General features: G+C 37.6%; 1 protein-coding gene across 1 annotated transcript in view; it reads left to right on the top strand.

The window, feature by feature from the left end:
* The window catches only part of PRKCA (protein kinase C alpha), a 511,588-nt gene that overhangs the window by 349,370 nt on the left and 137,827 nt on the right, over positions 1-24,391 (top strand). Inside the window, exons 4-5 of the mRNA XM_036758262.1 lie at positions 4,626-4,737; positions 7,217-7,345. Coding sequence (XP_036614157.1) covers positions 4,626-4,737; positions 7,217-7,345 — 241 coding nt within the window. The remainder of the gene's footprint in view (positions 1-4,625; positions 4,738-7,216; positions 7,346-24,391) is intronic.

Here is a 24,391-nt window from a genome sequence, read left to right on the forward strand (position 1 = left end):
ATATAATGCTTGCTGATGGTTTTAGGTAGATGTTTCTTATCATTTTAATGAAGACTTCTTTATTCCTATGCTTTCTAGTGTTTTTAATAGGAATGATGTTGTATTTTATCAAAAGCTTTTTCTGCATCTATTGAGATAATCAATGGTTTCTGCTAGTTTTGTTGTTGATGTGATCAATTATGCTGATACTTTTCCTAATATTAAACCAGCCTTGCAATCCTGGAATAAATCCTACCTGGACATAGTGTATTATTCTTGTGATAAGTTACCGTAATCTTTTTACTAATATTTTATTTAAAATTTTTGCATTGATATTTATCAGGGAAATTGGTCTACAATTTTCTTTCTCTGTTTTGGCTTTTCCTGGTTTAAGAATTAATACCATATTCGAGTCATAAAAAAATTGGTAGGATTCCTTTGCCTATTTTCACAAATAGTCTATAAAATATTGGAATTAGTTGTTCTTTGAATGTTTGATAGAATTCACATGGAAATCCACCTGGCCCTGGGGAATTTTTTCCTAGGGAGTTCATTGATGGCTTGTTCAATTTCTTTTTCTGAGATGGGGTTATTTAAGTATTTTACTTTCCCTTCTGTTAATCTGGGCAGTTTATATTTTTGTACATATTCATCCATTTCCCTAAGATTATCAAATTCCTGGGCATATGATTGGGAAAAATAATTTTTAATGTTTTAATTTCCTCTTCATTGGAGGTGAATTCACACTTTTCATTTTTGATACTGGCAATTTGGTCTTCTTCTTTCTTTTTTTAAATCAAATTGACCAAAGGTTTGTGAATTTTATTGGTTTTTTCCTAAAGCCAGCTCTTAGTTTTATTTATTAGTTCAGTAGTTTCCTTGATTTCAATTTTATTAATTTCTCCTTTGGTTTTCAGTATTTCCAATTCAGTATTTGATTGGGGATTTTCAATTTGTTCTTTTTCTAGCTTTTTCAGTTGCATGCCCAACTCATTTATCTCCTTCTTTATTTTATTCATGGAAGCGTTCAGAGATGAAAAAAAAACTTCCCCTAAGAACTGTTTTCACTGCATCCCATAAGTTTTGGTATGTTGTCTTATTATTGTCCTTGTCTTGAATGAAGTTACTGATTGTTTCTATGATTTGTTGTTTGACTCACTCATTCTTTAGCTAGATTTAGTTTCCAATCAGTTTTTGTCTATCTTTTCATGGCCCTTTATTACAAATAATTTTTATTGCATCATGATCTGAAAAGGGTGCATTGACTATTTCTGCCTTTCTGCACTGGATTGTGAGGTTTTTATGGCCTAGTACATGGTCAATTTTTGTGTATGTGCCATGTGCCACTGAGAAAAAAGTATATGCCTTTCTATCCCCATTCAGTTTTCTCCAGAGGTCTATCATATCTACCTTTTCTAAAATTCTATTCACCTCCTTAACTTCTTTCTTGTTTATTTTGAGTTTAGATTTATCAAGTTCAGAGAGGGGGAAGCTGAGGTCCCCAATTAGTATAGTTTTGCTGTTTATTTCTTCCTGTAACTCCCTTAATTCTCTTCTAAGAACTTGGATGCTGTACCACTTGGTTCATAGATGTTAAGCAATGATATTAGTTCATTGTCTATGGTGCCTTTTAGCAGGATATAGTTTCCTTTCTTGTCTCTTTTAATTAGATCTATCTTTGTTTTTGCTTTGTCTGAGATTAGAATTGCTACCCCTGCTTTTTTTACTTCCCCCAAAGCATAATATATTCTACTCCAGCCTTTTACCCTGTGTGTCCCCCAGGAGCTCACTTTCTAATGGTGGAGATAACACATAAAGAAAGTTTCAGGTGATTGATGGAAAGATTCCATAGTCCTCATGGAGAGTGGCAGTAAAGCACATGGAGACACAAAAAAAATGCAAGGTGATTTCAGGGAGGAGAAGGCAATAGCAGCTGAGGAGAATGTGGATATCCGGAAACGATATGTATAGGAGCTGTCACCTGAATTGAGCTTTGAAGGAAACTGAAGATCCCAGTAGGTAGCAGTGATGAGGGAGTATATTCTAGCCACGAAGGATAGAAAGTACAAAGGCATGGGAATTGGAAGTAGAATGTCCAGTATGGTAGTCTATACTAGGGGTGATGTTGGCCTGAACAAGGTGGTGGGCATGTGAATCTAGAGAATGGGGGGATGGAAGAAATGTTGTGGAGGTGAAATCCATAAGTCTTAGTAACTGGTTGAATATTGGAGATGGAGACAGATTGCAAAACTGAATGACTGGAAAGATGATGGTATCCTCATTAGGAATGGTGAAGTTTGGAAAAATGTTTTGAAGGCAGGGGTACAGTGAGTTCTGATTTGGGTGTGTTCAGTTTAAGATGCCTACAGGACATCTATTTGGAAATATCCAATAAACAGTTGGTAATGCAGAGGTACAGCTCAGGAGAGAGAGTAGGGCTCTATAGAAAGAACTGAGAGTCAGTCATTTGTGTAGGGAAGATAATTAAATCCATGGGAGCTGAATAGATCAACATTAGAGAATAAATATAGAAGTCCTAGACAGAACATAAGACTCCAGAACCCAACTCCAACTCAGAGTTGGAAAGATGTACATTGATAGTGAATGAGCAAAGAAAACTGTATAGTGGCGAACAGGTAGAACCCAAAGAGAACAGTGTCCAAAACAACAATAACCACACACATACACAGTCACAGACACACACAGACACACACAGACACACACACACACACACACACACACACACACACCAAAAGCAGAGTATCAAAAAGAAGAGGAGAATGATGAGAACAGGCAAACAATTAGAATTTTTGACAATGGTTAGATCTTTAGTTTCTTTGGAGAGAACCATTTCTGTTGAGTGATAACATGGAAAGCCAGATGGCAAAGGGTGGAGGAATAAGTGAGAGATGAAGTAGAACTCACAAGCATAAACAGCATTTCCTAGGAGTTTGGCAGTGAAAGAGAAGAGAGATATAGAATAAGGATCTAATATAGAACAAGGATCAGAGGTCCAATATGTATGTTTGGTTGTTTTTGAGGATGATGGAGACAAGCATGTGAATATAGGGAGACTGAAATTAGAAGAAGTAGGCATCATTTTAAAGGGAATCAGCTGGAGAAGATGAGAGGGAGTGGAATAAAAAATGAAAGTAGAACCTTACCTTTGGTGAGAAGGGCTACCCCCTCTTCAGAGACTAATGTAAAGGGATAGAGAATAAGGGATGTTGTCGAGGAGGTTGTGAGAAAAAAGGAGAGGGAAAGGGGATATCATGGTACTGGTACATTGCCTTCATTTTCTTAGTAATGTATTAGGCAATGTGTTCTGCTTGGAGAAGGGGTTTTTAACCTAAGGTTCATGTATAGATTTCTGGATGTCCATTAAACTTGGATGGGAAAAAAATTCCAATTTTACTTTCCCTAATCTCTGACTGAAATTTAACATTTCCCTCAATTATGAATGTAGGCAAAAAAACCAGTATTCTGAGAGGAGATCCACAGGTTTCACCAAACTCTGAAAAAATAGGGCATGATACAAAATAAGTTAGGAATCTTTGAGTTAGAGGGTAAAGAAGGAGGTGGGGTAAGAGGCTTGAGGAAAGAAGAAAAAGTTTGTGACAGGAATATGATAAAGATTCAGTTGGGGGGTGGGGGAGTTAAATGGATTGCCTTGCACCAGTGCAGGACCAATTAAGATGGAATATGACCAATCTGTTATGAATCTACTCAACATATTATGAGACTTCCTCCAGCACCATTTAGCTTCATGTACTGGGAGCAGAGGGGGCAGATTGTGGAACAGTGTCACATACCCTCATGCATAGCTGACAAAAGTCTTTGATTTCATTTTCTTTTGATTTTTAGAAAAATGATGTGAACTTTTGTATTCAGTTAACATGCCCCTTTGGTGCTTTTTTGTGGTTTTGACTTTCCACAGTCTGTCACCTTGAGCATCCAATCAGTTGCTTAATCTTCTTAAGGCTACCTCTGCAGCATCTTCTTTACTCTTTTCATATTTCAGGTCTTCTTATACATCACTACTCTTTTGTAAGACTTTATCACCTCTCTGCTAGATGATTGCAATACCTTCCTAATTGGTCTTATGTCTTAAATCTCTCCCCTCTTCCATTGATCCTTCTCACAGATGCCAAAGTGATAACTCTGAAGCAGACATCTGAGCACGTCACTCTTTTTAAAAACTTTATATTGTTGGAGAGAGTTTCTATATTGGCTAAATCACAATTTCAGACTAAACAAACAAATTCATGAATTAATGGCTAAATAAATTCCATTTTGGATAAGTTAAAGGAAACTGCATGGTTAGGCAGACTGTGGACTGTGTAGGCAATATTATATTCATTTGTTTGAATGGGCCAATTGTTACAGATGGACACAATGGAACAAGCATATAAAGAAAGGGAGAAATAAAATAAAGGAACTTAATAAATAGCACAATGAAATCAGAAAATGGAGCTTGTCACAATATTCTGAAGGAAGAAAAGAATGTATTTAAGTGATAAATACTTTAGCAGATCACGGTTCTGCTCTGAAGGTGACAGATGGTTCATTTGATTGTGTTTAACAGAGGAAAAAAAATATGATGACTTCATTAAATTGGATGGTACCTGTGTTTCTTTTCTCATTAGGACCCCAGAAGTAAGCACAAGTTTAAAATCCACACATATGGAAGCCCTACATTTTGTGATCACTGTGGCTCACTGCTCTATGGACTTCTACATCAAGGGATGAAATGTGACAGTAAGTTTTTCTTTCATATCAAAGGGGTCTATTAGGTAATGAAGTCAAAAAACTATGAACTGTTCCTGGTTCAAGAGGAATTACTTCACTTGCAGGTTTCAAAAGGTCCCCTAGGAATATTGAGTTATGAAGACCATATTTATTAATTACTAAGGATGTACATTCGGGCAGCTAGGTGGTGCAGTGGATAGAGCAGTGAGCTTGGAATCAGGAAGATTTATCTTCATGAGTTCAAATATGGCCTCAAATTTAGTGTGTGACCCTGGGCAAGTCACTTAACCCTGTTTGCCTTAGTTCCTCATCTGTAAAACTAATTGGCTAAGGAAATGACAAACTACTCCAGTATCTTTGTTAAGCAAACCCCAAATGGGGTCCCAGAGAGTCAGACATGACTGAAACAAACCGTGACAACAGAAGGATGTGCCGTGGACAATACTAGTTAATAAGGGATTTAAAAAAAAGAAAAAAAAAGAGCTTATGGTATTGATACCAAATTTAGTGTGGACACCTGGTAGGCTTTCACCCTACTGCTCTTCAGAACTTCTGGTCCATCACTCTCAGCCTCCCATGTAATAGGGATTACAAGTGTGCACCATCATTCCTGGCTTTTTATGTTTTTCTACTGGCTCAAACTGCTTAGAACATTCCAGAAACAATTAGTAAATGCACAGAGTTAAAAAGTATATACTCTGTTGACATACAGTTACAGACACATATCCTCTACATAAGTAGGATCCTTTGCATTTTACTGATAAGACTGAGCTTTTTTGCCTGTGTACTTAAAGTTCAACTTTTTTATATGACATTGTTAATACAGAGAGTGAGCTCAGTCACAAACCCAACTGAAAAGGGCAGAACTTCTGGTGCTTTGAATTTCAGACTCATTAAATTAATTCATTAATTATGAGTTAAACAAATCCCCTTATTTACATATGAAGATGGTGCTCTTTAGTTTTTATATCCAAGTAACAGAACTTGGTCAGCTAGCTTGATATCTTTTTTTTAAAGCAAATCAGCACCAATTGTGATCTCAGGAATATGGGGAGTCCTTCCACCAACATAGATCTTAATCTCTCTTTGCCTTTGTAGCTATGTGCATTAGTTGCTAAGTGTCCCCCCTCCAAAGTACATCCCCTAGTGGTCAGCTTTCTAATCCTGAATCTCTCAAAGCTTAGCTGGACTAGTCATTAGATGATGGTCAATCATCAAATCTATACTTAATTTTCCCAACTTTGTACAGCCTACCAGAGATCATACTGCAGTAGTGCCCCCTTTTAAAACTTACTTTCTCTTCTGAAATTTGATGAGTTATTTGAATAAGCCTCATAGAACAGTTTTAAACCTTGCTTGCTCTTATGAGAGTAAACTTTTCATTGTGTGTATAGCCAGAGATTTTATAATTCTAGATTCCACATTTCTTTTCAATTGAATTCTCCAAATAGTTATTATATGCTGTCAGGTGCCATGCTGGTACTTGGATTGCAAGGATGGAAAATGGATTAGTCCCTGTCTTCGAGGACCTTATATTCTATGAGGAAGAAAACTGCATATACAAACATAAAGATATATGATCCAAGGTGGAATGTAGTAGAGGCAAATTAGAGTCTCAGAAGAGAAAAAAAAAGTATGCTTACAAAATTCAAAGAGGGTGAGATCATTTTCACCTAGGATGTATTTTGGACATTTTCATAGTGATTGATCACCTTGAAGGATAAGAAAGGATTTTATCTGGTGAAGACAGGAGTAGAAGTGCATTATACATAAATGGAGTAGCTTGTACAAATGCACAGAGGAGGGAAAGTACATGGTTACATTAGATTAGATAACAGTCCTTTTGGACTGGAACACAAAGAGTACCTTACCTGAAGGAGAATAATATGAAATTAGACTGGAAAGTATGTTTGAACTACATTGTGGAGGACCTGAAATGGCAAATTAAGAATTTTTCACTTATGGAATTGGCAGGGGGAGGGGATTCTTTAGCAGTGAATAGTCTCCTTTTAAATAATTTGAATATGATTTACAAGAACCATCTATGTTATTAATCTGCCCGTACACTTTATTCTCCTACCCAAGTTAGTTTTGTACTCCTAACAACTGTCACTGTTGACAGTCCATAAAGTCCAATTGGGAACTGAGATTATTTAGCAAGATAATACTGGAGGGGTTTAGGTCGCAAACATGATATATCATCTCCCATGTTTTCCAATCATTAACTCCCTGGATCCTCAGTAGTAATTTTTTTTTGGTAAACTCCAAAAATATATTGGACACATTATAGGACAGTTATCACACAGATGATCCCAGGAATTATAAAAGATTCCTGCTAAGAGTCTGTTATATGAACAAGACATTACAGCAAGTTTTCAAGCTGTAAGAAAACTAATTTGTCACTTCCATTCAGAGGTGAGAACACAGTGAATATGGTAATGTTGCTCCTCATATATAGTTTCTTTGCCTATTTTTTTTTAATTTACAGCCTGTGATATGAATGTTCACAAACAATGTGTAATAAATGTTCCAAGCCTCTGTGGAATGGACCATACAGAAAAAAGAGGGCGAATTTATCTGAAAGCAGAAGTCACAGGTGAAAAACTACATGTCACAGGTAAGATATAGTTGCAGAGCAGAATGGCCCCTAACTTAATGGAGTACTTCCTTGTTATCAGCTCATTTGTCTTACTTCCAGTTTTGTTTATGAATTATGTTTTTCAAAAGGGATATTGGACATATTCTATTCGTCAATTTAATATTTCAAAGAGACAGTGACAGTTAATAAATATTTGTGGAATTGAATTGAATTCACTCAAATCAAGAAAGTTTCCCCCATGCCTGGAATGTACTCACTCCTCATCTCTAACTCTGGGAATCCTTAGCTCCCTTTAGGGTTCAACTCAATTGCCACCACCTAAATAACACCTTTCCTGATACTCTCATTTGTTAGTGTCCTCTCTCCTACTCTAAAATTACTTTACATTTACTTTCTACATAGTTAGTTCCTTGAGAGCAGGGATAGGGTTTGTTTTTTTGTCTTTGTATTCCCGTGTCCCATAGTAAGTTCCTAATAGATGCTTGCTGATTTGAATTGAAAAAAGTGAAACTGTGTGAGCCAATCGCTAAAGTACTTCCAGAGAAAACTATTCTGAGGAAAACCTTAACTTTCCGTGTTCTGAAGGCTATGTATTAAAAATTTCAATTGAGTAAACTCACCTTGGGACATCCCGAGATGAATATATATGTTCTCTAACAAATGCCATTATCTTATGTGATATCACAGAGAATCTCAAACAAATGGATTGTGTAGTATAATGGACAGAGAACTGAATCAGAGAAGACCTAGATTCTAATCCTAGCTTTCCCAATAACTAGTTAGATGACAGTAGGAAAGTCACCCCATCAGCTCTTAGCTTTCTCCTCAAAAAAAAAAAAAAAACAAGGGACTTGAACCAACGGAACAACAAGATTCCTTTCAGGCCTGAAATCATGTGGGTCCGTGATATGCTAATGGTAACAATAATCACAATCATAACCACAACCTCAACAAAGCAGACCTGTTATTTCATTGGCATAAGGAACTCCTGGTAGGAACCTGCAATCTTTCCTGAGAGTTGTCTGGGTCACCAAGAGGCTAAGGGATTTGACTGTGGTCACATAGCCAGTATGTGTCAGAGGTAGCACTTAAACCCAGGGCTTCCTGACTGCAATTCCACCACTGTCTTTCACACCATACTGCCTTTACGTAAATTTCTTTTCCTGTCCATTGATAGCTATTTTTCTCAACAGTTGCCTCACTTGACCTTCTGACTCTGTTGCCAAAGAGGGTTTGATTCTGTGGGGAGCTAACAACACTGCTTTCATGAAATACATTCTATGCTCTTGGCACATGTCTATTGAACAGTGTACTTTGGTTAATAGCTTCTTTAATATTTGAACATCTCAAAAGACCTGCAAGTGCACTGATATGTGTGTGTTTCCTTCTGTCTCAGCCCTCTCTCCATCTGCAAAGATTGTTTTAGGAGTTACCTGCAAGTGCACTGATATGTGTGTGTTTCCTTCTGTCTCAGCCCTCTCTCCATCTGCAAAGATTGTTTTAGGAGTTACTATGACCAAAAACCTTTACCCTCTGACAGCCAGCCTTCTGAGAATTTACTTATCTGCACTTGCTAAGGCCTGGCCTCAGAAAACCCTAAGTCCATCCTCAAAGCCTCTCTACCTGCATGGCTCTCCTTAGCTTGCCCTCTGCTAGCAGAACCTTCAGAAAACCAGGGTCACCTCCACTTTATTATGAAGCATTGAAGGCGATATTTAGTCAGCATTGCTTCCCTACTCTGTTACCTCAACCGTGGCTTGAGGACAGGAGGAAATTGGGTACATCTTCACGGTGAAACCTTACTGGGAGAGAAACAACTCCTTTAATATTTGAAAGTGGTTCTTCCAGTACTCACCAAGAGAGCTGGAAGAGTTAACAGAAGTTTCAACTACAGAACTTCAGATAAGGTAGCTCATGTCTAGCCTATGCCTTAGCATAGAGACCCTGAATCTGATTTCCTGACCTTTATGCTGGTTTCCCTTCCTACCCCTCAAACACAGCTTAAGTGATGTTCTTACACTCTAGTTTGTACTTTCTCAACTTGGATCTTTTCAAATGCAAATTGTGGGATATTCACACCATTGGAGAGACTCTTATCTCTTCAGGGAGCAAAGGTTTAAGTGAAACGAAGAATGCCAAAACTCAAGATGACAACCTAGTGAAATAATTTATCTGACTTGCTCAAATGGGCAGCATCCATGGAAACCTAAATAAAGGTCATCTGGGTTCCAAGTGTATTCTTCAGAGACCGGTGATTAGTTCATGAGGGCTCCTAAGTGGTACTAGCCCTGGAGTCAGGTGGACCTGAGTTTAAAATGCAGCCTCAGATATTGACTAGCCATGTGAACCTAGAGAAGTCACTTAACCTTGTTTGCCTCAATTTCCTCATCTATAAAATGAGTTGGAGAAGGAAATAGCAAACCACTCTAGTATCTTTGCCAAGAAAACCCCAAATGGGGGGTCATGAAGACTCAGACATGACAGAAACGACTCAACAACAAGTTTATATGAGTGGAATCTCCCATTCCTTCTTTGTATGTAAGCATGTCTAACACTACATTTTTTCTGGAATAACTTCTGTCAGGCTGAGAACTAGTAATACCGGGGCAACCTCACCTGTAACTTTGGGTTTTCCATGCTCTAAGGGAATTATCAGGTTCATCTTCCTTTGGAATAAGCTATAAGTGATACTACAGTGGACAGTCCTTGAGACCCAGCTCACCAACTCAGAGCTACTAGGGCTTTCTCTCAGGTTACTGCTCTACAAGAAAGGTACACTTTCTTCCAATGGGAACTGCTTTCCTTATACCTTCCCTCACACTGCCCCAGGCCACTATCCTCAGGGTGCTCTTGCCATGATTCCTCTCTTGAAGGACCATCTTCTCAGTTGCAGCCCTTGTGGAGGTGAGTGCAGACCTTGTGGGGTTGAGCCCCAAAATGGTTGAGTGAAATGGGATACAAGACAGTAACAGTGCAAAGGTCAAGTCAACTGTGGATACAGTTGTACTAGGAAAGGGGGTAGCCAAAAGCTTTTCTGAGGGCTACTCCCATCCTAGAACAACTGTGCCCACAGTTGGCTTTTACCTGTAATCACAGATGGGTACCCTCATCCTAGAATAACTATACCCACAGTTGACTTTTACCTGTATCCACAGATGGGTACCCCCATCCTAGAACAACTATACACACAGTTGGCTTTTGCCTGTTTCCACAGATGGGTACCCCCATCCTAGCACAACTGTACTCACAGTTGGCTTAACCTTTGCACTGTCACTGTGTCACATCCCACTTCATTCTCAAAAATTGTCCCAGGTGAAAATCCCAGTTGCAGCTCTGACTGCTGCTTCTTCTCAGAATTTGTCCTTTGTGACCTCCATGTTAGCTGAGAGAAGCAGCGTTCTCCCTGACCTTGTGGACTAACAAATCACCTTGTACAGAGAAGCATGAGTTAAATTATTGTGAGCTTTCTGAGGCCCAGGGTCTGCCCCTAACAAACTCTTTCTGACTGCTCATGCTTTTATCCTTTCTTCTACTCTCCAAATTCTGAAGTGCAAAACACTTCAGAATACATTATCTGCTACTTTATCAGAGTCAATTTGCTGTACCCTGGGATCAGCCCTGATTAAGGAAAGCAAATATAAATGGAAGAGCAACAGGAAAAGTCCATGGTAATAAGACTAAGGTCCTGCAATAGTGAATGCCAATTGGCTACACATTTTTGTTAATTGTCTTGGCATCAAAAAGCTTTGGATTGTTGTTGGCATGGTTACAAATATCACAGGTGTACAGTCAGGATATAATTCCATGGTTCGTGCAGTATCCTACAGGCAGGCATAGGATAAGAATGATGAGGTAAATGAAGTATTTAGTTCATCTCTTTTTGGTTATGTTTCTGAATGTGGGGTGAAGTGAGTGAGAGAAGTGCACACACTGGACTTTGCACTCATTTACACTCATCATAAAAACAGCAACCTTATGGTGCTTTCTGAATTTTCTAATCTTGTCTATGACTGCCAAGGGCCCTGACAGTTTCTCAGAACCATATCAAAGTGAGCAGATGGATCAGGACTGAATGTATAACTGAGAAAAATTGTGAGGCATATTTCAAAGGTCAAAATCCATATTGAATGTACTAATGTTATCTGTGATGGAATCTAATCTATGACCTATTAGTCATCTTAAAGAGACATAGTTTTCATTCATTAGGCTGTCCACACACTTTTAAAACAAGAAAGGAAGCTAGTATTATTTTAGGACAACCGCTAGGGTTTGTAGTGGGAGGAATATCTACCACAGTCCCCTATCCCTGCCCCCAACCATGCATTGACCTAGCTTTTCCTAAGGCCCTACCTCATTCAGGTTAGGCTAGATTTTCTTTAAAAGACATTGAAACTGGCCTAGAGACTTGATTGGTTCTGGGAAGTAAGACTCAGGCTATTAATATAAATTCCAGGTTGTCTGAAAATGAAAGCCAACCTAGTGAGTGGGTCTGTTGGGCTCCTCCTTTAGGCTTCAGACAGGAAGATGTCCCCCAGGACAAAACTAGGAAACCTTGTTTTACTGAATCAATTCTGTTACCTCAATAAATATTCTTGACCTATTCTGAATGACCGTCTCACGCTCTCATTAAGTAAATTAAGTAAACCTCCTTTGGTTAAGTGTTAGATTATGAGTATCTATGATTTTTGGATATCACACCAGTTTTATCCCCAGTTGACCACTTTCCCTTCTCATCCTAGTCACATTAATTTTATTTGAATGTTTTCAGTTTCAAGAATTAACATTCTCTACTTATTGTTTATAATCACTTCTATTCCTTTTTTGGTTAAGAATTTATCCCTTGCCCATAGCTGTGAAATTATATGATTGGATTTTCTTTTCTCTTCTCTTTTTTTTCCTTCTCTCTGTGTGTTAAACATATTTAATATTCAAATCAAATATCGATTTGTAATTTTATTGTGAAATATGGTGTAGAATTTTGGTCCAAACCTAATCTTTCCAGACTACTTTTTAGTTTTCCCATCTATTCTTCTCATGTAGGGAGTTCTTTTCCAGGTAATTTATGTTAGTAGTTTTCTAAAACACTGGGTTATTGAGTTCAGTTATTTTTATTCTTCCTCATCCAGGCTCTTCTAATAATCTGTTTTTCTGTTGTTGTCCATTGTTTTATTTTAAAAGAGTACCATACAGTTTCAATGCTTACTCTTCATAATATATATAGTTTGATGTCTGGCTATTCCCCCATCATTCCATCATTCTGAACTTTTTAAATTATTTCTCTTGTTAGAAGTGGTGTCAACCTCAAATAGAAACAGGGGCCACTGAGCCATATGTAAGGACCCCTGTGGGTGACATATTTAATTAGTTTTGAAATGTAATATTATCTATGTTTCATTGTACTTTTCATTTATTTTAAAAATATTTCCCAATTGCATTTTAATCTGTTTAGGGCCATGTGTTTGACACCTCTGGCCTATCTATCTTTTGCTCCTGCAGATGAGTTTCCTCTTATTTTGTCTAGCTCTGCAAAATGTCCATTTGATAGTTTGATTGGTATTGATTGGAGGGAAATCTGTAAGTTAACTTTGATAGTATTATCATTTTTATTATGTTAATACTCACAATCATGAGCACTGAATATCCATCCAATTATTTAAGTTGTTCTTTATTTCTTTAAAGAGCATTTTATTATTTTATCTTTACAAGTGTTTTGGCAAATCAACTCCAAGATATTTTATGAAATTTGTTGAATGTGATTTGCCTTCCCATTATTGCCTCTTAGTTTTGTTATTACTATGCAGAAATGTTCTGTAACTTGATTGAAACTATTCATTGTCTCAATTTCTTCTCCGATTCTCTATTTTCTAATTAAACTACTGTGTCTTTGGCAAAGAACAATAGTTTTATCTGCTCCTTGCTTATCTTTATGTCTATAATTTCTTTCTGGTATTAATGTAATTCCTCACATTTCTAGAACTATTTCAAATAGTGGGAATCCTTGTGACATTTCTATATTTGTTGAGAAAGCTTTTAGTGTTCACCCAATGTATATAATGCTAGATTTGGTTTTAGATAGATACTTCTTATAATCTTTTAAAAAAAAACTTTCTATACTTAAACTCCATAGCATATTTTAACATAAATGAGTATTGTATTTTGTCAGACTTGTTCTTTATCTATTGTTATAAACATGATTTTATTGACATAAATGTGATTTTAGATGTTTTTGTTTTTTAAATATGATTTATCATGTTAATTATTTTCTTAATGTTGAGCCATCCTTGCATTTCTGGTATAAATCCAATTTGATATCATATTCAATGAATTTTTGGATAAATTGCTGTAATTTTCACCAAGATTTTATTTTAAAATATTAAATGGCTATTTATTAATAGTCAATAATTCTCTTTCTTTACATTATTCTTCCCTAGTTTAGGTATTAAGATTATATTTCTCTTGTACTTATAAAAGTAGTTTAGTAGAATGCATTCTTTCTCAAGTTTTGAGAATAATTTGTATAGGATTAAGTATTCATTTTTCTTTAAAAGTTTGATAGAATTGGCTCATAAATCTATATGAACTAATTTGTTTTTTGGAGTGCCTTTACAATTGATTCATTTTTGCATTTTTTCTGAAATTTGATTATGTGGGTGAATGATCTGCAGCTAACTGTTTTTTGAAGTTCTTTGACTTTGCTTTGTTAATTTACTACCTACTTCATGGGTGGTTGTGAGGAATTCACTCTGTAAACCATAAAGTTCTGTGTAAGTGTGAGCCATTGTTACTATTACTATAATTACCAGTGTTAAGCTTGGTCTTGTCACTCTGGTTTGGTTCCTTCCCATGTCATGCATGTTCTGAGGACTGTTTGTAGGAGCTTTTGATTGGAGATTTAAGCCAAGTTCAACAATTAAGTAAGCACTGGTTTAAAGTCAAAAGACTTGTGTCTAAATCACTTATTAGCTTCCTTGTTATAGCCAAGTAACTTCACTTCTCTGGGCACCAGGATACCCATCTCTATAATAATAATAACAAACAATATTATTATTATTATTTGGTCTTTTCAGTCATGTCCAACTCTTCATGACCACCTTTGGGGTTTTTTGGCAAAGATACTGGAGTGGTTTTCCATTTCCTTCTCCAGCTCATTTTACAGATGAGGAAACTGAGGCAAACAGGGTTAAGAGACTTGCCCAGGGTAGCATATCAAGTAAGTGTCTGAGGTCAGATTTTAACTCAAGAAAATGGCTCTTCCTGACTCCAGGCCCAGCACTCTGTCTACTTCACCACCTAGTTGCCCCTAACAATAATAATAGCTAACATTTATAGGATGCTTACTATGTGCCAAGCACTGGATTAAGTGCTTTACAATTCTTATCTCATTTGATCTTTACAACAACCCTGGTTGATAAGTGTTTTTATTATCTTCATTTTGTATAGGAAATTAAGGCAGACAGAGGTTAAGTGAAAATGAAGATGTTAGATTACATGAGTGCTAAATGACCTTGAATGCCTGCTATTTTCAAGAAACTGTGGTGATATTAAAGATAATTGATTCATATGAAAATATATTATTCCTCTCTTCATTATATTTTTCTATAATTAAACAAATTATAACTAAAGACATTAACATTAAGATAATAATCATAATCATGACAGCTGGCATTTGTGTATTACTTTAAAGTTAGAAAAGTGGTTTACATATGATTCTGTGTGTGATTATATCCAGTAAATTTTTTTCTTCTGTATTTAAGTCAGTATAGGCATATTGTGACATTGTGGTCAGAGAAATGGCCTTGAAGCCATTAAAGTGTGGGTTCAGATCCCTTTTTTGAGACACAGTGGATGTGTGACTTGGCCACATCACTTAACCTCTCTTGCTATTTCCGACAGTTCTCTAAGGCTGTAAGTTGCAGGGCCCTCCATTGGCAGATCGAGTTTCCTCATGTGAGAGTTCCCTCTACTGATAAAATCACAAATCCAGTCCCTCTCTCTATTCAAGGCAATAAATTCTGGATTTCGTGGGCTGGGTATTCTATAAGAGTACTATGTTTTGCCTGGCCCATGTAGTGAGAGGAGCAGGAAGAGAAGAAAAGCAGGCAAACCACAGGTACAGTCATTTGCTCAGCCAAGGATAAACAGAAGATATAATCTGAAAAATAAAGTGGGGACACTCGTACAGTGAACAAACCATCCTGGAGCAGAAATGAACAAACGAATTAAGAAAAGTACCATCTTCTGATGGTAGAGTTTTTAAGTTGCTCATTTTTTGCCAATAGTGCCATCTTTTAATTGGGTGGAACACTAGACTATACATCTCCCTACCTCCCTGGTAAGTATCAGCAGTTACTTTGTGCTTGTGGCTTGAATAATTATTGGTTGAGCATATGGTCAGAACCAGAGTATAACTACTTGACTTCCACATGAAACCATTTAAAGCTATGAATGACAATAATTGTCAAAAGAAAACAGAGAAACTCAAGCTTCTGGCTGGAATTTTGGATCCCTTTGAGAGTGTAAGCTCAATCCCAATCTATTTCCCAAGAGCTGTTTGTGTAATATCAGTTCATCAGGTCACTTCCTTGATTATTTCCAGTATCATGCAAGGGACCCATAGAGGTCAAAGACAGAAAGGTCCTATATACATTTATTTATTTATTTGTTGGAGTGGGGAAGGCAGGGCAATTGGGGTTGACTTGCCCAAGGTCACACAGATAGTAAGTGTGTCAAGTGTCTAAGGCCGGATTTGAAGTCAGGTCCTCCTGACTCCAGAGCCGGTGCTCTACTTACTGCACCTCCTAGCTGCCCCCTACATAAGAAAATATTTTTAACAGCAGTTTTATGGAAACAAAGAACTGAAGAAAGAAAAAGTAGATGTCCATTATAATGGCAAGAAAGTGGGACTTTTCAATGTTTTTTCTTTTGGAGTACTTCAATCAAGTGTCTTTGATTGAGTCTTTGATCGAATCAAGAGTCTTTGATGACCTGCTTAAGTCACAAGAAAGCCTAAGTCACATGAGTTTGAAGAAGCACGTGTGTGTTTGGGGGAGGGGCAGGGGGGAATTGATATATTTTGACATGAGTGCAATAATAAAAAAAGCCATCAACAAAAAACAAGATAATATTTTAAAAGAACATGATAACCACTTGAAGCTGCCAAGAAGAAGAATTGGACTTAGATACTCATTTATAAGGAAAGGAGTTATTTAGACATAATTTGCTAAAATTGAATCTTGTTGATATCATTAGTGCTGAGATCAGATACACATGATGTGTCTGTTCTAGTCCATTTGTTTGAGAAGCATCTCTGCCATAGAGGCAAAATAGGGCTGAATTTGGACTCAGAGAACATGGATTCTAATTCTGGCTCATCAACTTCATTCCTGGGAGATCTCATCAAGTGGCTTCTCTCTCAGCCACATTTTCCTTGTTTGTAAAATGAGGGGATTGTATAGATGATCTCTAAAGCCCCTTCTAGCTATAAATTGTGGGATTCTTCAACTTTGCACATGCAACACAGGAATTTTATTATTTAACATCATTTTCTTTTTAGTTAAAAAAAAATCTTCAGCTTAAATAATTAGTTCTACTGCATTGAAGATTCTTATCCTCAGATAATTCTCACTTGTTACTTTCCCAGGTGTTTCTGGATCCTAGGGGAAAACTCCCCTCTTTAGTGAAAAGAACAGAAAATAATAAGTAGTTATTCTGTTTCTGAAGCCTGAATTCTTTTTTCTTTTATGATGTCTCTGGACTTATATGCAGACTTGAAATTTGGCTTTGTAAACAGCAATTGCCTTGTTTCTAAATCTAGTTGATCCACTTGAAATATTGACCTTTTCTACAGAGAATGATAAATCTGACTGAATAGGACTACTTGCAATAACTTATCGCAGCAATGAATGGGTACCCATGCCTTGCTTTTACATATAAAAGTTAACAGCTGCGCAGGGAAGCAAAATGCCTCATGCGCTGAGTCACTTGGGAAGTTGTCAATGATTCTTTTTATCCATATGACCTTGGACAAAATTAATGAATAAGCACAAAAGCATTTATTCAGCACTTACTATGTGCCAGACACTGTATGGCACTGCGGATGTGAAAATAATAAAAGATTAAGTCCCTGCCCTGAAAAAGCTCACATACTAAAGAGGAAGAGAACACATGTAGAGTAGAGAAGACTAGGGAAGGGAGTTTTGTTCTAGGGTAGTAGGAGAAGATGAGGGCAGTGTTGAATGATCAGGGTAGGTAGTTGGACTGCATATAAAACTGAAACATGGACTGGCATCTAGGACTAGCTGATAGCTATAGTGGGCTATATGATCTAGTTTGATCACAATCAGTCATCCATCAACTAGTGTAGGCATTAGAATAGGAATGCAAAGAGAAATGGATTCAGAAGAAAGCCAGTTATGGAGATCCAGTTCTCAGGTCCATCGTGAAAGAGTGCTTTACCAAGTGGTGAGGAGTAGGTTGGTAATACTAGGCAAAATTGAGATGGCTTGGGTGTATAGTTCGATAGGATGTAAAACTAAAGCATAGTGAAAGACAATAGAGAGGTAAAGAAGGAAGCATGGCTACAAATTCTAATGGATGTAAATGTAGCCTTAGAATCAGGAACACCTGGGTTTAAATCTTGCTTTTGACATTTACTATCTGTAGGACTATGGTCAAGTCCCTTAACCTCTTAACCTTAAACCTCAGATCCTCATCTGTAAAATGGAGATATTAATACCTATGGTAACTTCTTTATGGAGTTGTTATAAAATTCAATCAAGCTAATGTATCCCAAAGAATTTTCAAACCTTACAGCATTATATAAACCTCACTTATTCTGAACACGGTATTTTTTTGTCTAGACCTGTGATTATGTCCATGAAGGGAAACGAAGAAAACATTTCTATAGTGCCTGCTATATACAAGGCACTGTGATAATCACATTTACAAATATTAGTTCATTTGATCCTCACAACAACTCTGTAAGGTCGGTGCTATTGTTTTACCCACTTTACAACTGAAAAAACTGAGGGAAATAGATGTTGAATGACTTTCTCAAGGTCACACAGTAAGTATTTGTGGTCTGATTTGAACTCAGCTCTTCTTGAATCAAGGTTATCCACTTTATCCCCAATCTCCTAAGTCGTTTAACTGTGAAATCTTATCTATCACCTCTGAAAGAGGCTGCCCTACTTCCCCAATTAGCAGAGTCAAAATCAGCTGTTTTTAAGCAGGAGGAGCTGTCTTAACTGTTATATTTATGTGAGAGACTCCCAAGGGAGTGTCATAGTATGCATCCCTGCTCCTTATCATAATATTGGTCTTCATTACCTCCTCCTTTAACTTGCTGATACAGTCTCTAAGTGAACACCAAGGTTTATCCCCAGTGGGCCATATAAAATCAACAATAAATTTCCTACGGAATCCCTCAGCTGCTAAAGCTAACAGACTAACCGTACTGTTGCCACTTCCTTGTAGATGATAATCCCTAAAAACCTGCTGCATGAGAGGATTCTGGCTGATACCTATGAATTTCATAGAATCAACATTATCAACAGATACTCCTAAGGCCCCTTCATCACTGATTCTCACTATTGAAGATATTAACAATTCTCCCATTCTCTGGGTGAACTTACCAAGATATCTGTGACCTCTTGCTGTGAAAAATCTTCCAAAATTTCCCTCATAGGTGAATTACCACTTTGGGTTTCCTTCCTGCTTCACAGTATGGGATGTACTTCTGTCTGAGAATCTAACAATTTCTCATTCTCTGTGTGAGGGACATCATGCACCACAGTAGCATTTCGTGCCTCAGTTCCTAAAATTGTTTCATTTTCCTGGCTCTCTTTCCCTGCCACCATGGCAAGGACAAAACTGGCAGTTAGACCCAACCTGGGCTGAGTTGAAATGCACTTTTGACCTCATTAGCTTCCTGTTTTTCATAACCACGCTAATGGCAAAATTCTCATTTGAGTCAGTAGATTCCTGAGCAGTAACTTGTTCTCCTGCTGCCTGAGATTCCCCATCTTGCTGTGGCATAGAAGTATCCCCATTTCTTTCTCTTGATGATCTGAGTTTCAATCCTTATATATCAGCTGGTAGGTATCCAGCCTTGCCTAGAGAGTGCTTTCAATGATTGTTTCCCTGGCTTGATTTCAATTTCTTGCAAACATTTTTCCAAATCCCTAGGGTCTCCCCTCTGTAGCTTTGGTTCCCAGCTTTCACAGAGTCCAGCTCCTTTATCCCCTTGCTTTGCTAGGGAGGAGTAAGATAAATCCTCCCACCTGGAGATATTCATTTCTTCCTCTGAAGTCTTTTCTGCTTCTAAATAGAAATTTTATACCCTGTGATCCCATCCTGGTCACCGAAAATGTAAAGGCAAGCAAAGTGGGACTTTCTATTGTTTTTTCTTTTGGAGTGCTTCTCAGCAGTAAGGCAATCAAGTGCCTTTGATTGAGTCTTGCCTTTGTTTGTTGGAAGACCCACACCCTTTTGCTAATTAGGTCGTGAAAGGTGTAAAGCTCTGGAGAAGTGTGAAGCCCTTGAGAGCTGTGAAGCCTTTGGGCCCTGAAAAAGGGTGTGTATACCCAGAGGTTAGCCATTGAACTCAGAATTGAGAATTGAGAACTCTCAGAACTGCAGGAGGTTTTGCTTTGGAGGTACACTCATTGGAAGGGTGTTGGTAATTTGGCCAGAAGAGATACTGGGTACCCACAGGAGCCCCCTTGGCTTTGAAAACCCAGATATTGGTGCTTCTCTCTCTGGTAACTGTGCAGGTAATGTCCCAGTCAGACAGCTAGAGGCCTGTCTGTTCATTTCTGTGTGTTATTTGCTCTGTTTAGATAATTTCTGCTTGTAATTTCTGTTTGCGTTTTCCCTTAAGTTCAGGGTGCTGACTTTTTCCTCTGAACTAAGTGAATGATATATGTATATTTGGTTAAAATGAGGTTGTTAACCCCTTAAAGTTGCTTTCCTTAGAAAAGCAGATCAAAGAAGTGGTGCTAGCAGCCCTCCTGTGTGCTGGTGTTATTGGTCTTACGCCCGCACAGCAGCTGCTAGTCCCACTGTTGTTACAGGTACCAGCCATGAACACCTAGTGTGACAATTCCCTTCATTGATACCTACTGGTAACCTATGTATAACTTAAGAGGTTAAGTGGCTTATCCATAGTCTCTGAGACAGTACATAAACCCAGGACTTTACTGACCCAAAAGCTTGATCTCTGTCCATTACAATGTGTGGCCCTCTTATTGTTAATATTAATATTGTATATTTAGGCAATCCAAATAATGTAAGTCTATGTTGTAAAAACATAGATTTTACAGATGCTGCCATCTGTGGAAAATGTATAGATATGTGACACATGTGCATACACACGCACACATATACATATATACATGTATACATACACCAATATGTGTGTATCCATATATACGTACATGTATGCATATGTATATATTTGCCATGGGTGGCAGCCTCTGTAAAATCCATGTTTGTACAACATATACATGGAGATACACAATACAACATATACATATACATGGAGATGTGGCTACTGTACATGTCAAACTTGCCATGTGACCTCCTAGACTATAGGTTCCTTAATGTCAGAGACCCTGTTTCCTTTATCCAGGTATCTTCCTCAGCATTTAGCACAACTTTCACCTCATCAGATGTGATCAGCACACATTTGTGGATCAATCCATTGGCTGCCATTTGCAAAATTCATGATTGTGCCTCTCTGTGGTTGCTTGATGCCTCTGTATACCTTATTCAGGTTGTTATATAACAGACTGGTTCTGGCCCTTGGTGCTGATGTTTCCAGACAGCCCGCAGCTGATCATTATGAGCATTGATGGTATTGTTTTGGGGAGAGGGAGTAGGAGGGATTTGGGTTTCCTTATTTCTTCTGGGTGAATTGGACTATCTGTTAATGCTTATAGCTATGCATCACAGTTTGTTACTTATCTGTTCAGTGGTACATCCTTGGGTCAGACTTACTTTTAGGTTCATTGTATGTTACTTCCTTCCTATGCTTTACTTTCCTGTGAAACTGACCTTTGTGCAACCTCCATGGAATGCTCTCCCTTCTCACCTCCACCTTGTAGAATCACTAGATTTCTTCAATATTCCTATGCAAGGATTTTCTTGATCCACCAATTATATGAGCCCTCCCTCTCATATTTTGTATTTGTTTTGCATACATTATATATTTCATTATCTTTTTATTTGTCTTCTTCCTCTCTCTCTCTACTTCTTACCCCCATAGAAATGTAATGTCCTTGAGACCAAAAGACTTTTTCCCTTTTTTCCCCCTTAGATTGAATCCTCAGCATCTTGCACAGTTCCTGGCACATACTAGGTACACGCTCACTGGATGAGTGATGAAAATGAAAGTCATTCTGGTGTATGAATCTTAAACATCTGTGAACTTATTTCTATAGATTTGGTTAAACAATAGTGGAAAAAAGAACTTAACATATCCTGTGAATGATATTCATGACAAAGTATATTTACTCTAGATTAGTTATTCTTTAGAAACTGCATCAATTCCCTAATGTCAGTTCTATTGCCTCTTACAAAGTTAAACGTGGTTATAGATGTTTTCCCCTTAGGAGCTCAATTGCAAAAATGGTTTCCCTCACTTGGTAGAAAATGAAGAAGAAACAGAAGGTGAAGTGGTGTCCCTGTGACCACATGGGATCACAATTGAGCCTTATCTCTGGCTGCTGATCATCTATTCTCACTCTCAGGTCATTGTTACTCCCAACAGGTTTTATTTATCTTTTCTCTGACCTGTGGTATAAGCAACCTTAGATACCCTTGCAGGCCTCACTTTTCCCCTATGTAAAATGAGGAGCATGGGCTAGATGCTCTGAAAGGGCCTGTCTAGCTCTGACATTCTATGACCTGGCCAGATAGAGTTTCCAATGGGTAGCCAGATGGCCGAAGGTCAGGTAGTAGAGAAGCTGGGAAAAAGAAAAATAGAGGCCAAACCAGAAACCCTATTATTCAATCATTTATTTGCTCATTCATACAACAGTACCTACTAAGTACCCTCTATAGGCCAAGTATTGAAAGAGATGATAACAATAAGTAAGACTTGCTTCCTCCTATGAACCACTTGTGTTTTTTGAGTTTATTTGTGGTTTCTCCCTTGACACAAACCATTTCATTAATTCCTGTTTGGCCAGCAATGTTGCTAATGTGTTCATAATTAAGTGTTTATACCTTAGAATTAGTAGCACTTTGGATCCTGAGAATACTTTATTTGATGCATTCTCTTTGAGAGTTGCCACGATTTTCAACATAACCTTCATTTTCAGAGTTTAGATAATGACGAGAAATAAAAATGGCAATAAGGATTCTCACTTAGTCCTTTTCCTTCTGTAGAAGATGGATTAGTTCAAGTAGTATTAATGGTTAAAATGGTCCTCTATTTAGCTTGAAGCAAGGAATCACACACTGAAGTTATCCTCATGTGGTTCTGTAACCTCAGGTTATTTCATTTTTCTCTGCTTAGGTGGCTGTTACTCAGCTGAAAAAGCCAGCTTAATCTAAGTGACCCTGGATGACCCTTAAATACCTATCCTTACTTCAGCAACTTTCTGTTCTCTTCCCTTGCTTCCATAACTACAAAATGTCACCATTATGGTATTTAGAAAAGTCTATGCCCCCTCCAGGCTTCCTGATGTTTCCCTTCTCCTTTTACCAAGGTGTAATAACATCCAGAGTGCTGAAGCTCACCCAGGCAGTTCCGCAGAGACAATTTCTCAACTAGCAGGTTGTCTAATGAAAAGCTTTGAGCACTTTGAACTGCCAATCAGAATGTGGTCTTGACTTCACAATTCTTCAAAGAGCAAAACATAAATGGACAATGAAAACCTAAGTGGACAGTGCAGGGAGGGAAGCAAGGTTTTGTTTGATAGTGTATGAGTAAGCTGGAGATGAAGCCAGCATTCATTCTACTGCTGTATCCTCCCTACTAAGCAGCTTGGCTAGCCCTGCTTCTTTCCTGATGGCAAGCCATACTTATTTGAGTGTATGTCCTAAAAGGAATCAATGGGGGAGTAAAGGCAAGCAGGCTAACTGCTTCACTTTGGTGTTGTGTCCAATAACATTTATGAGTGCTTAAATTTATGGCTACCTCCCCCAATGTGCACAAAGATATTTGTGAAGGAAATAAAGGGAGTTCTACCGGAACATCTTAAATCAACAACACTTTATGGAAACATTTGTTATACTATACAAATCATAGGATTGTAGCTCTCAGGCCAAAAGGAATCTTAGAGATCATCTAAGGCTCCTTCTTTTTACAGATAATTAAAAAGGAATCCCAGAGAAGTTTAGTGATTTGCTAAAGTAATAAGTAGTAACAGAGTTAGAATTTGAACCCAAGTTCCCCAACTTCCAATCCAGCATCATTTCCATTGTTCTATGCTACAATTAGAAGTTATTATCATATTTCCAAAACACTTGAAAGTTATTATCATATTTCTCTGTATATTGTGGGTTGACTGGGGGACTCTAGATTAACTGAGTCCTTCTAGCCCACTTGAGGAGACTGGAAGTTACCAGAGAGGTTGGGGCAGGATAAGTAGATTTGAGAATCATTAGCATAGAGATGGTAATTGAAGTCTTAGGAGCTAATGAGATCACCATGGTAGAAAGATGAAGGGAGAGGTGTTTTTTTTTTTCTGAATGGGCAAGACATGGCCATGTTTGTAGGTAGTAGGAAATGACCCAGTAGACAAGGAGAGGTTAAAAATAAGTGAAAGAAATGAAGAAACAATACTAACTTAGAGAACCATAGAGAATCAACCAAAAATTGAAACAATTAACAATTTTAACAAATTTGCAGCATATAAAATAAACCCACACAAATCATCAGCATTTCTATATGTTACCAACAAAGCTCAGTAGGAAGAGACAGAGAAATTCCATTTAAAATCACTGTAGACAATATAAAATAGTTGGGAGTCTACCAGCCAAGACAAACCCAGGGATTATAGGAATACAACTACAAAATACTTTTCTCACAAATAGAGACAGATCTAAACAATTGGT

This window comes from Trichosurus vulpecula, chromosome 4, assembly GCF_011100635.1.
Source record: "Trichosurus vulpecula isolate mTriVul1 chromosome 4, mTriVul1.pri, whole genome shotgun sequence".
In the NCBI taxonomy this organism is placed as follows: domain Eukaryota; kingdom Metazoa; phylum Chordata; class Mammalia; order Diprotodontia; family Phalangeridae; genus Trichosurus; species Trichosurus vulpecula.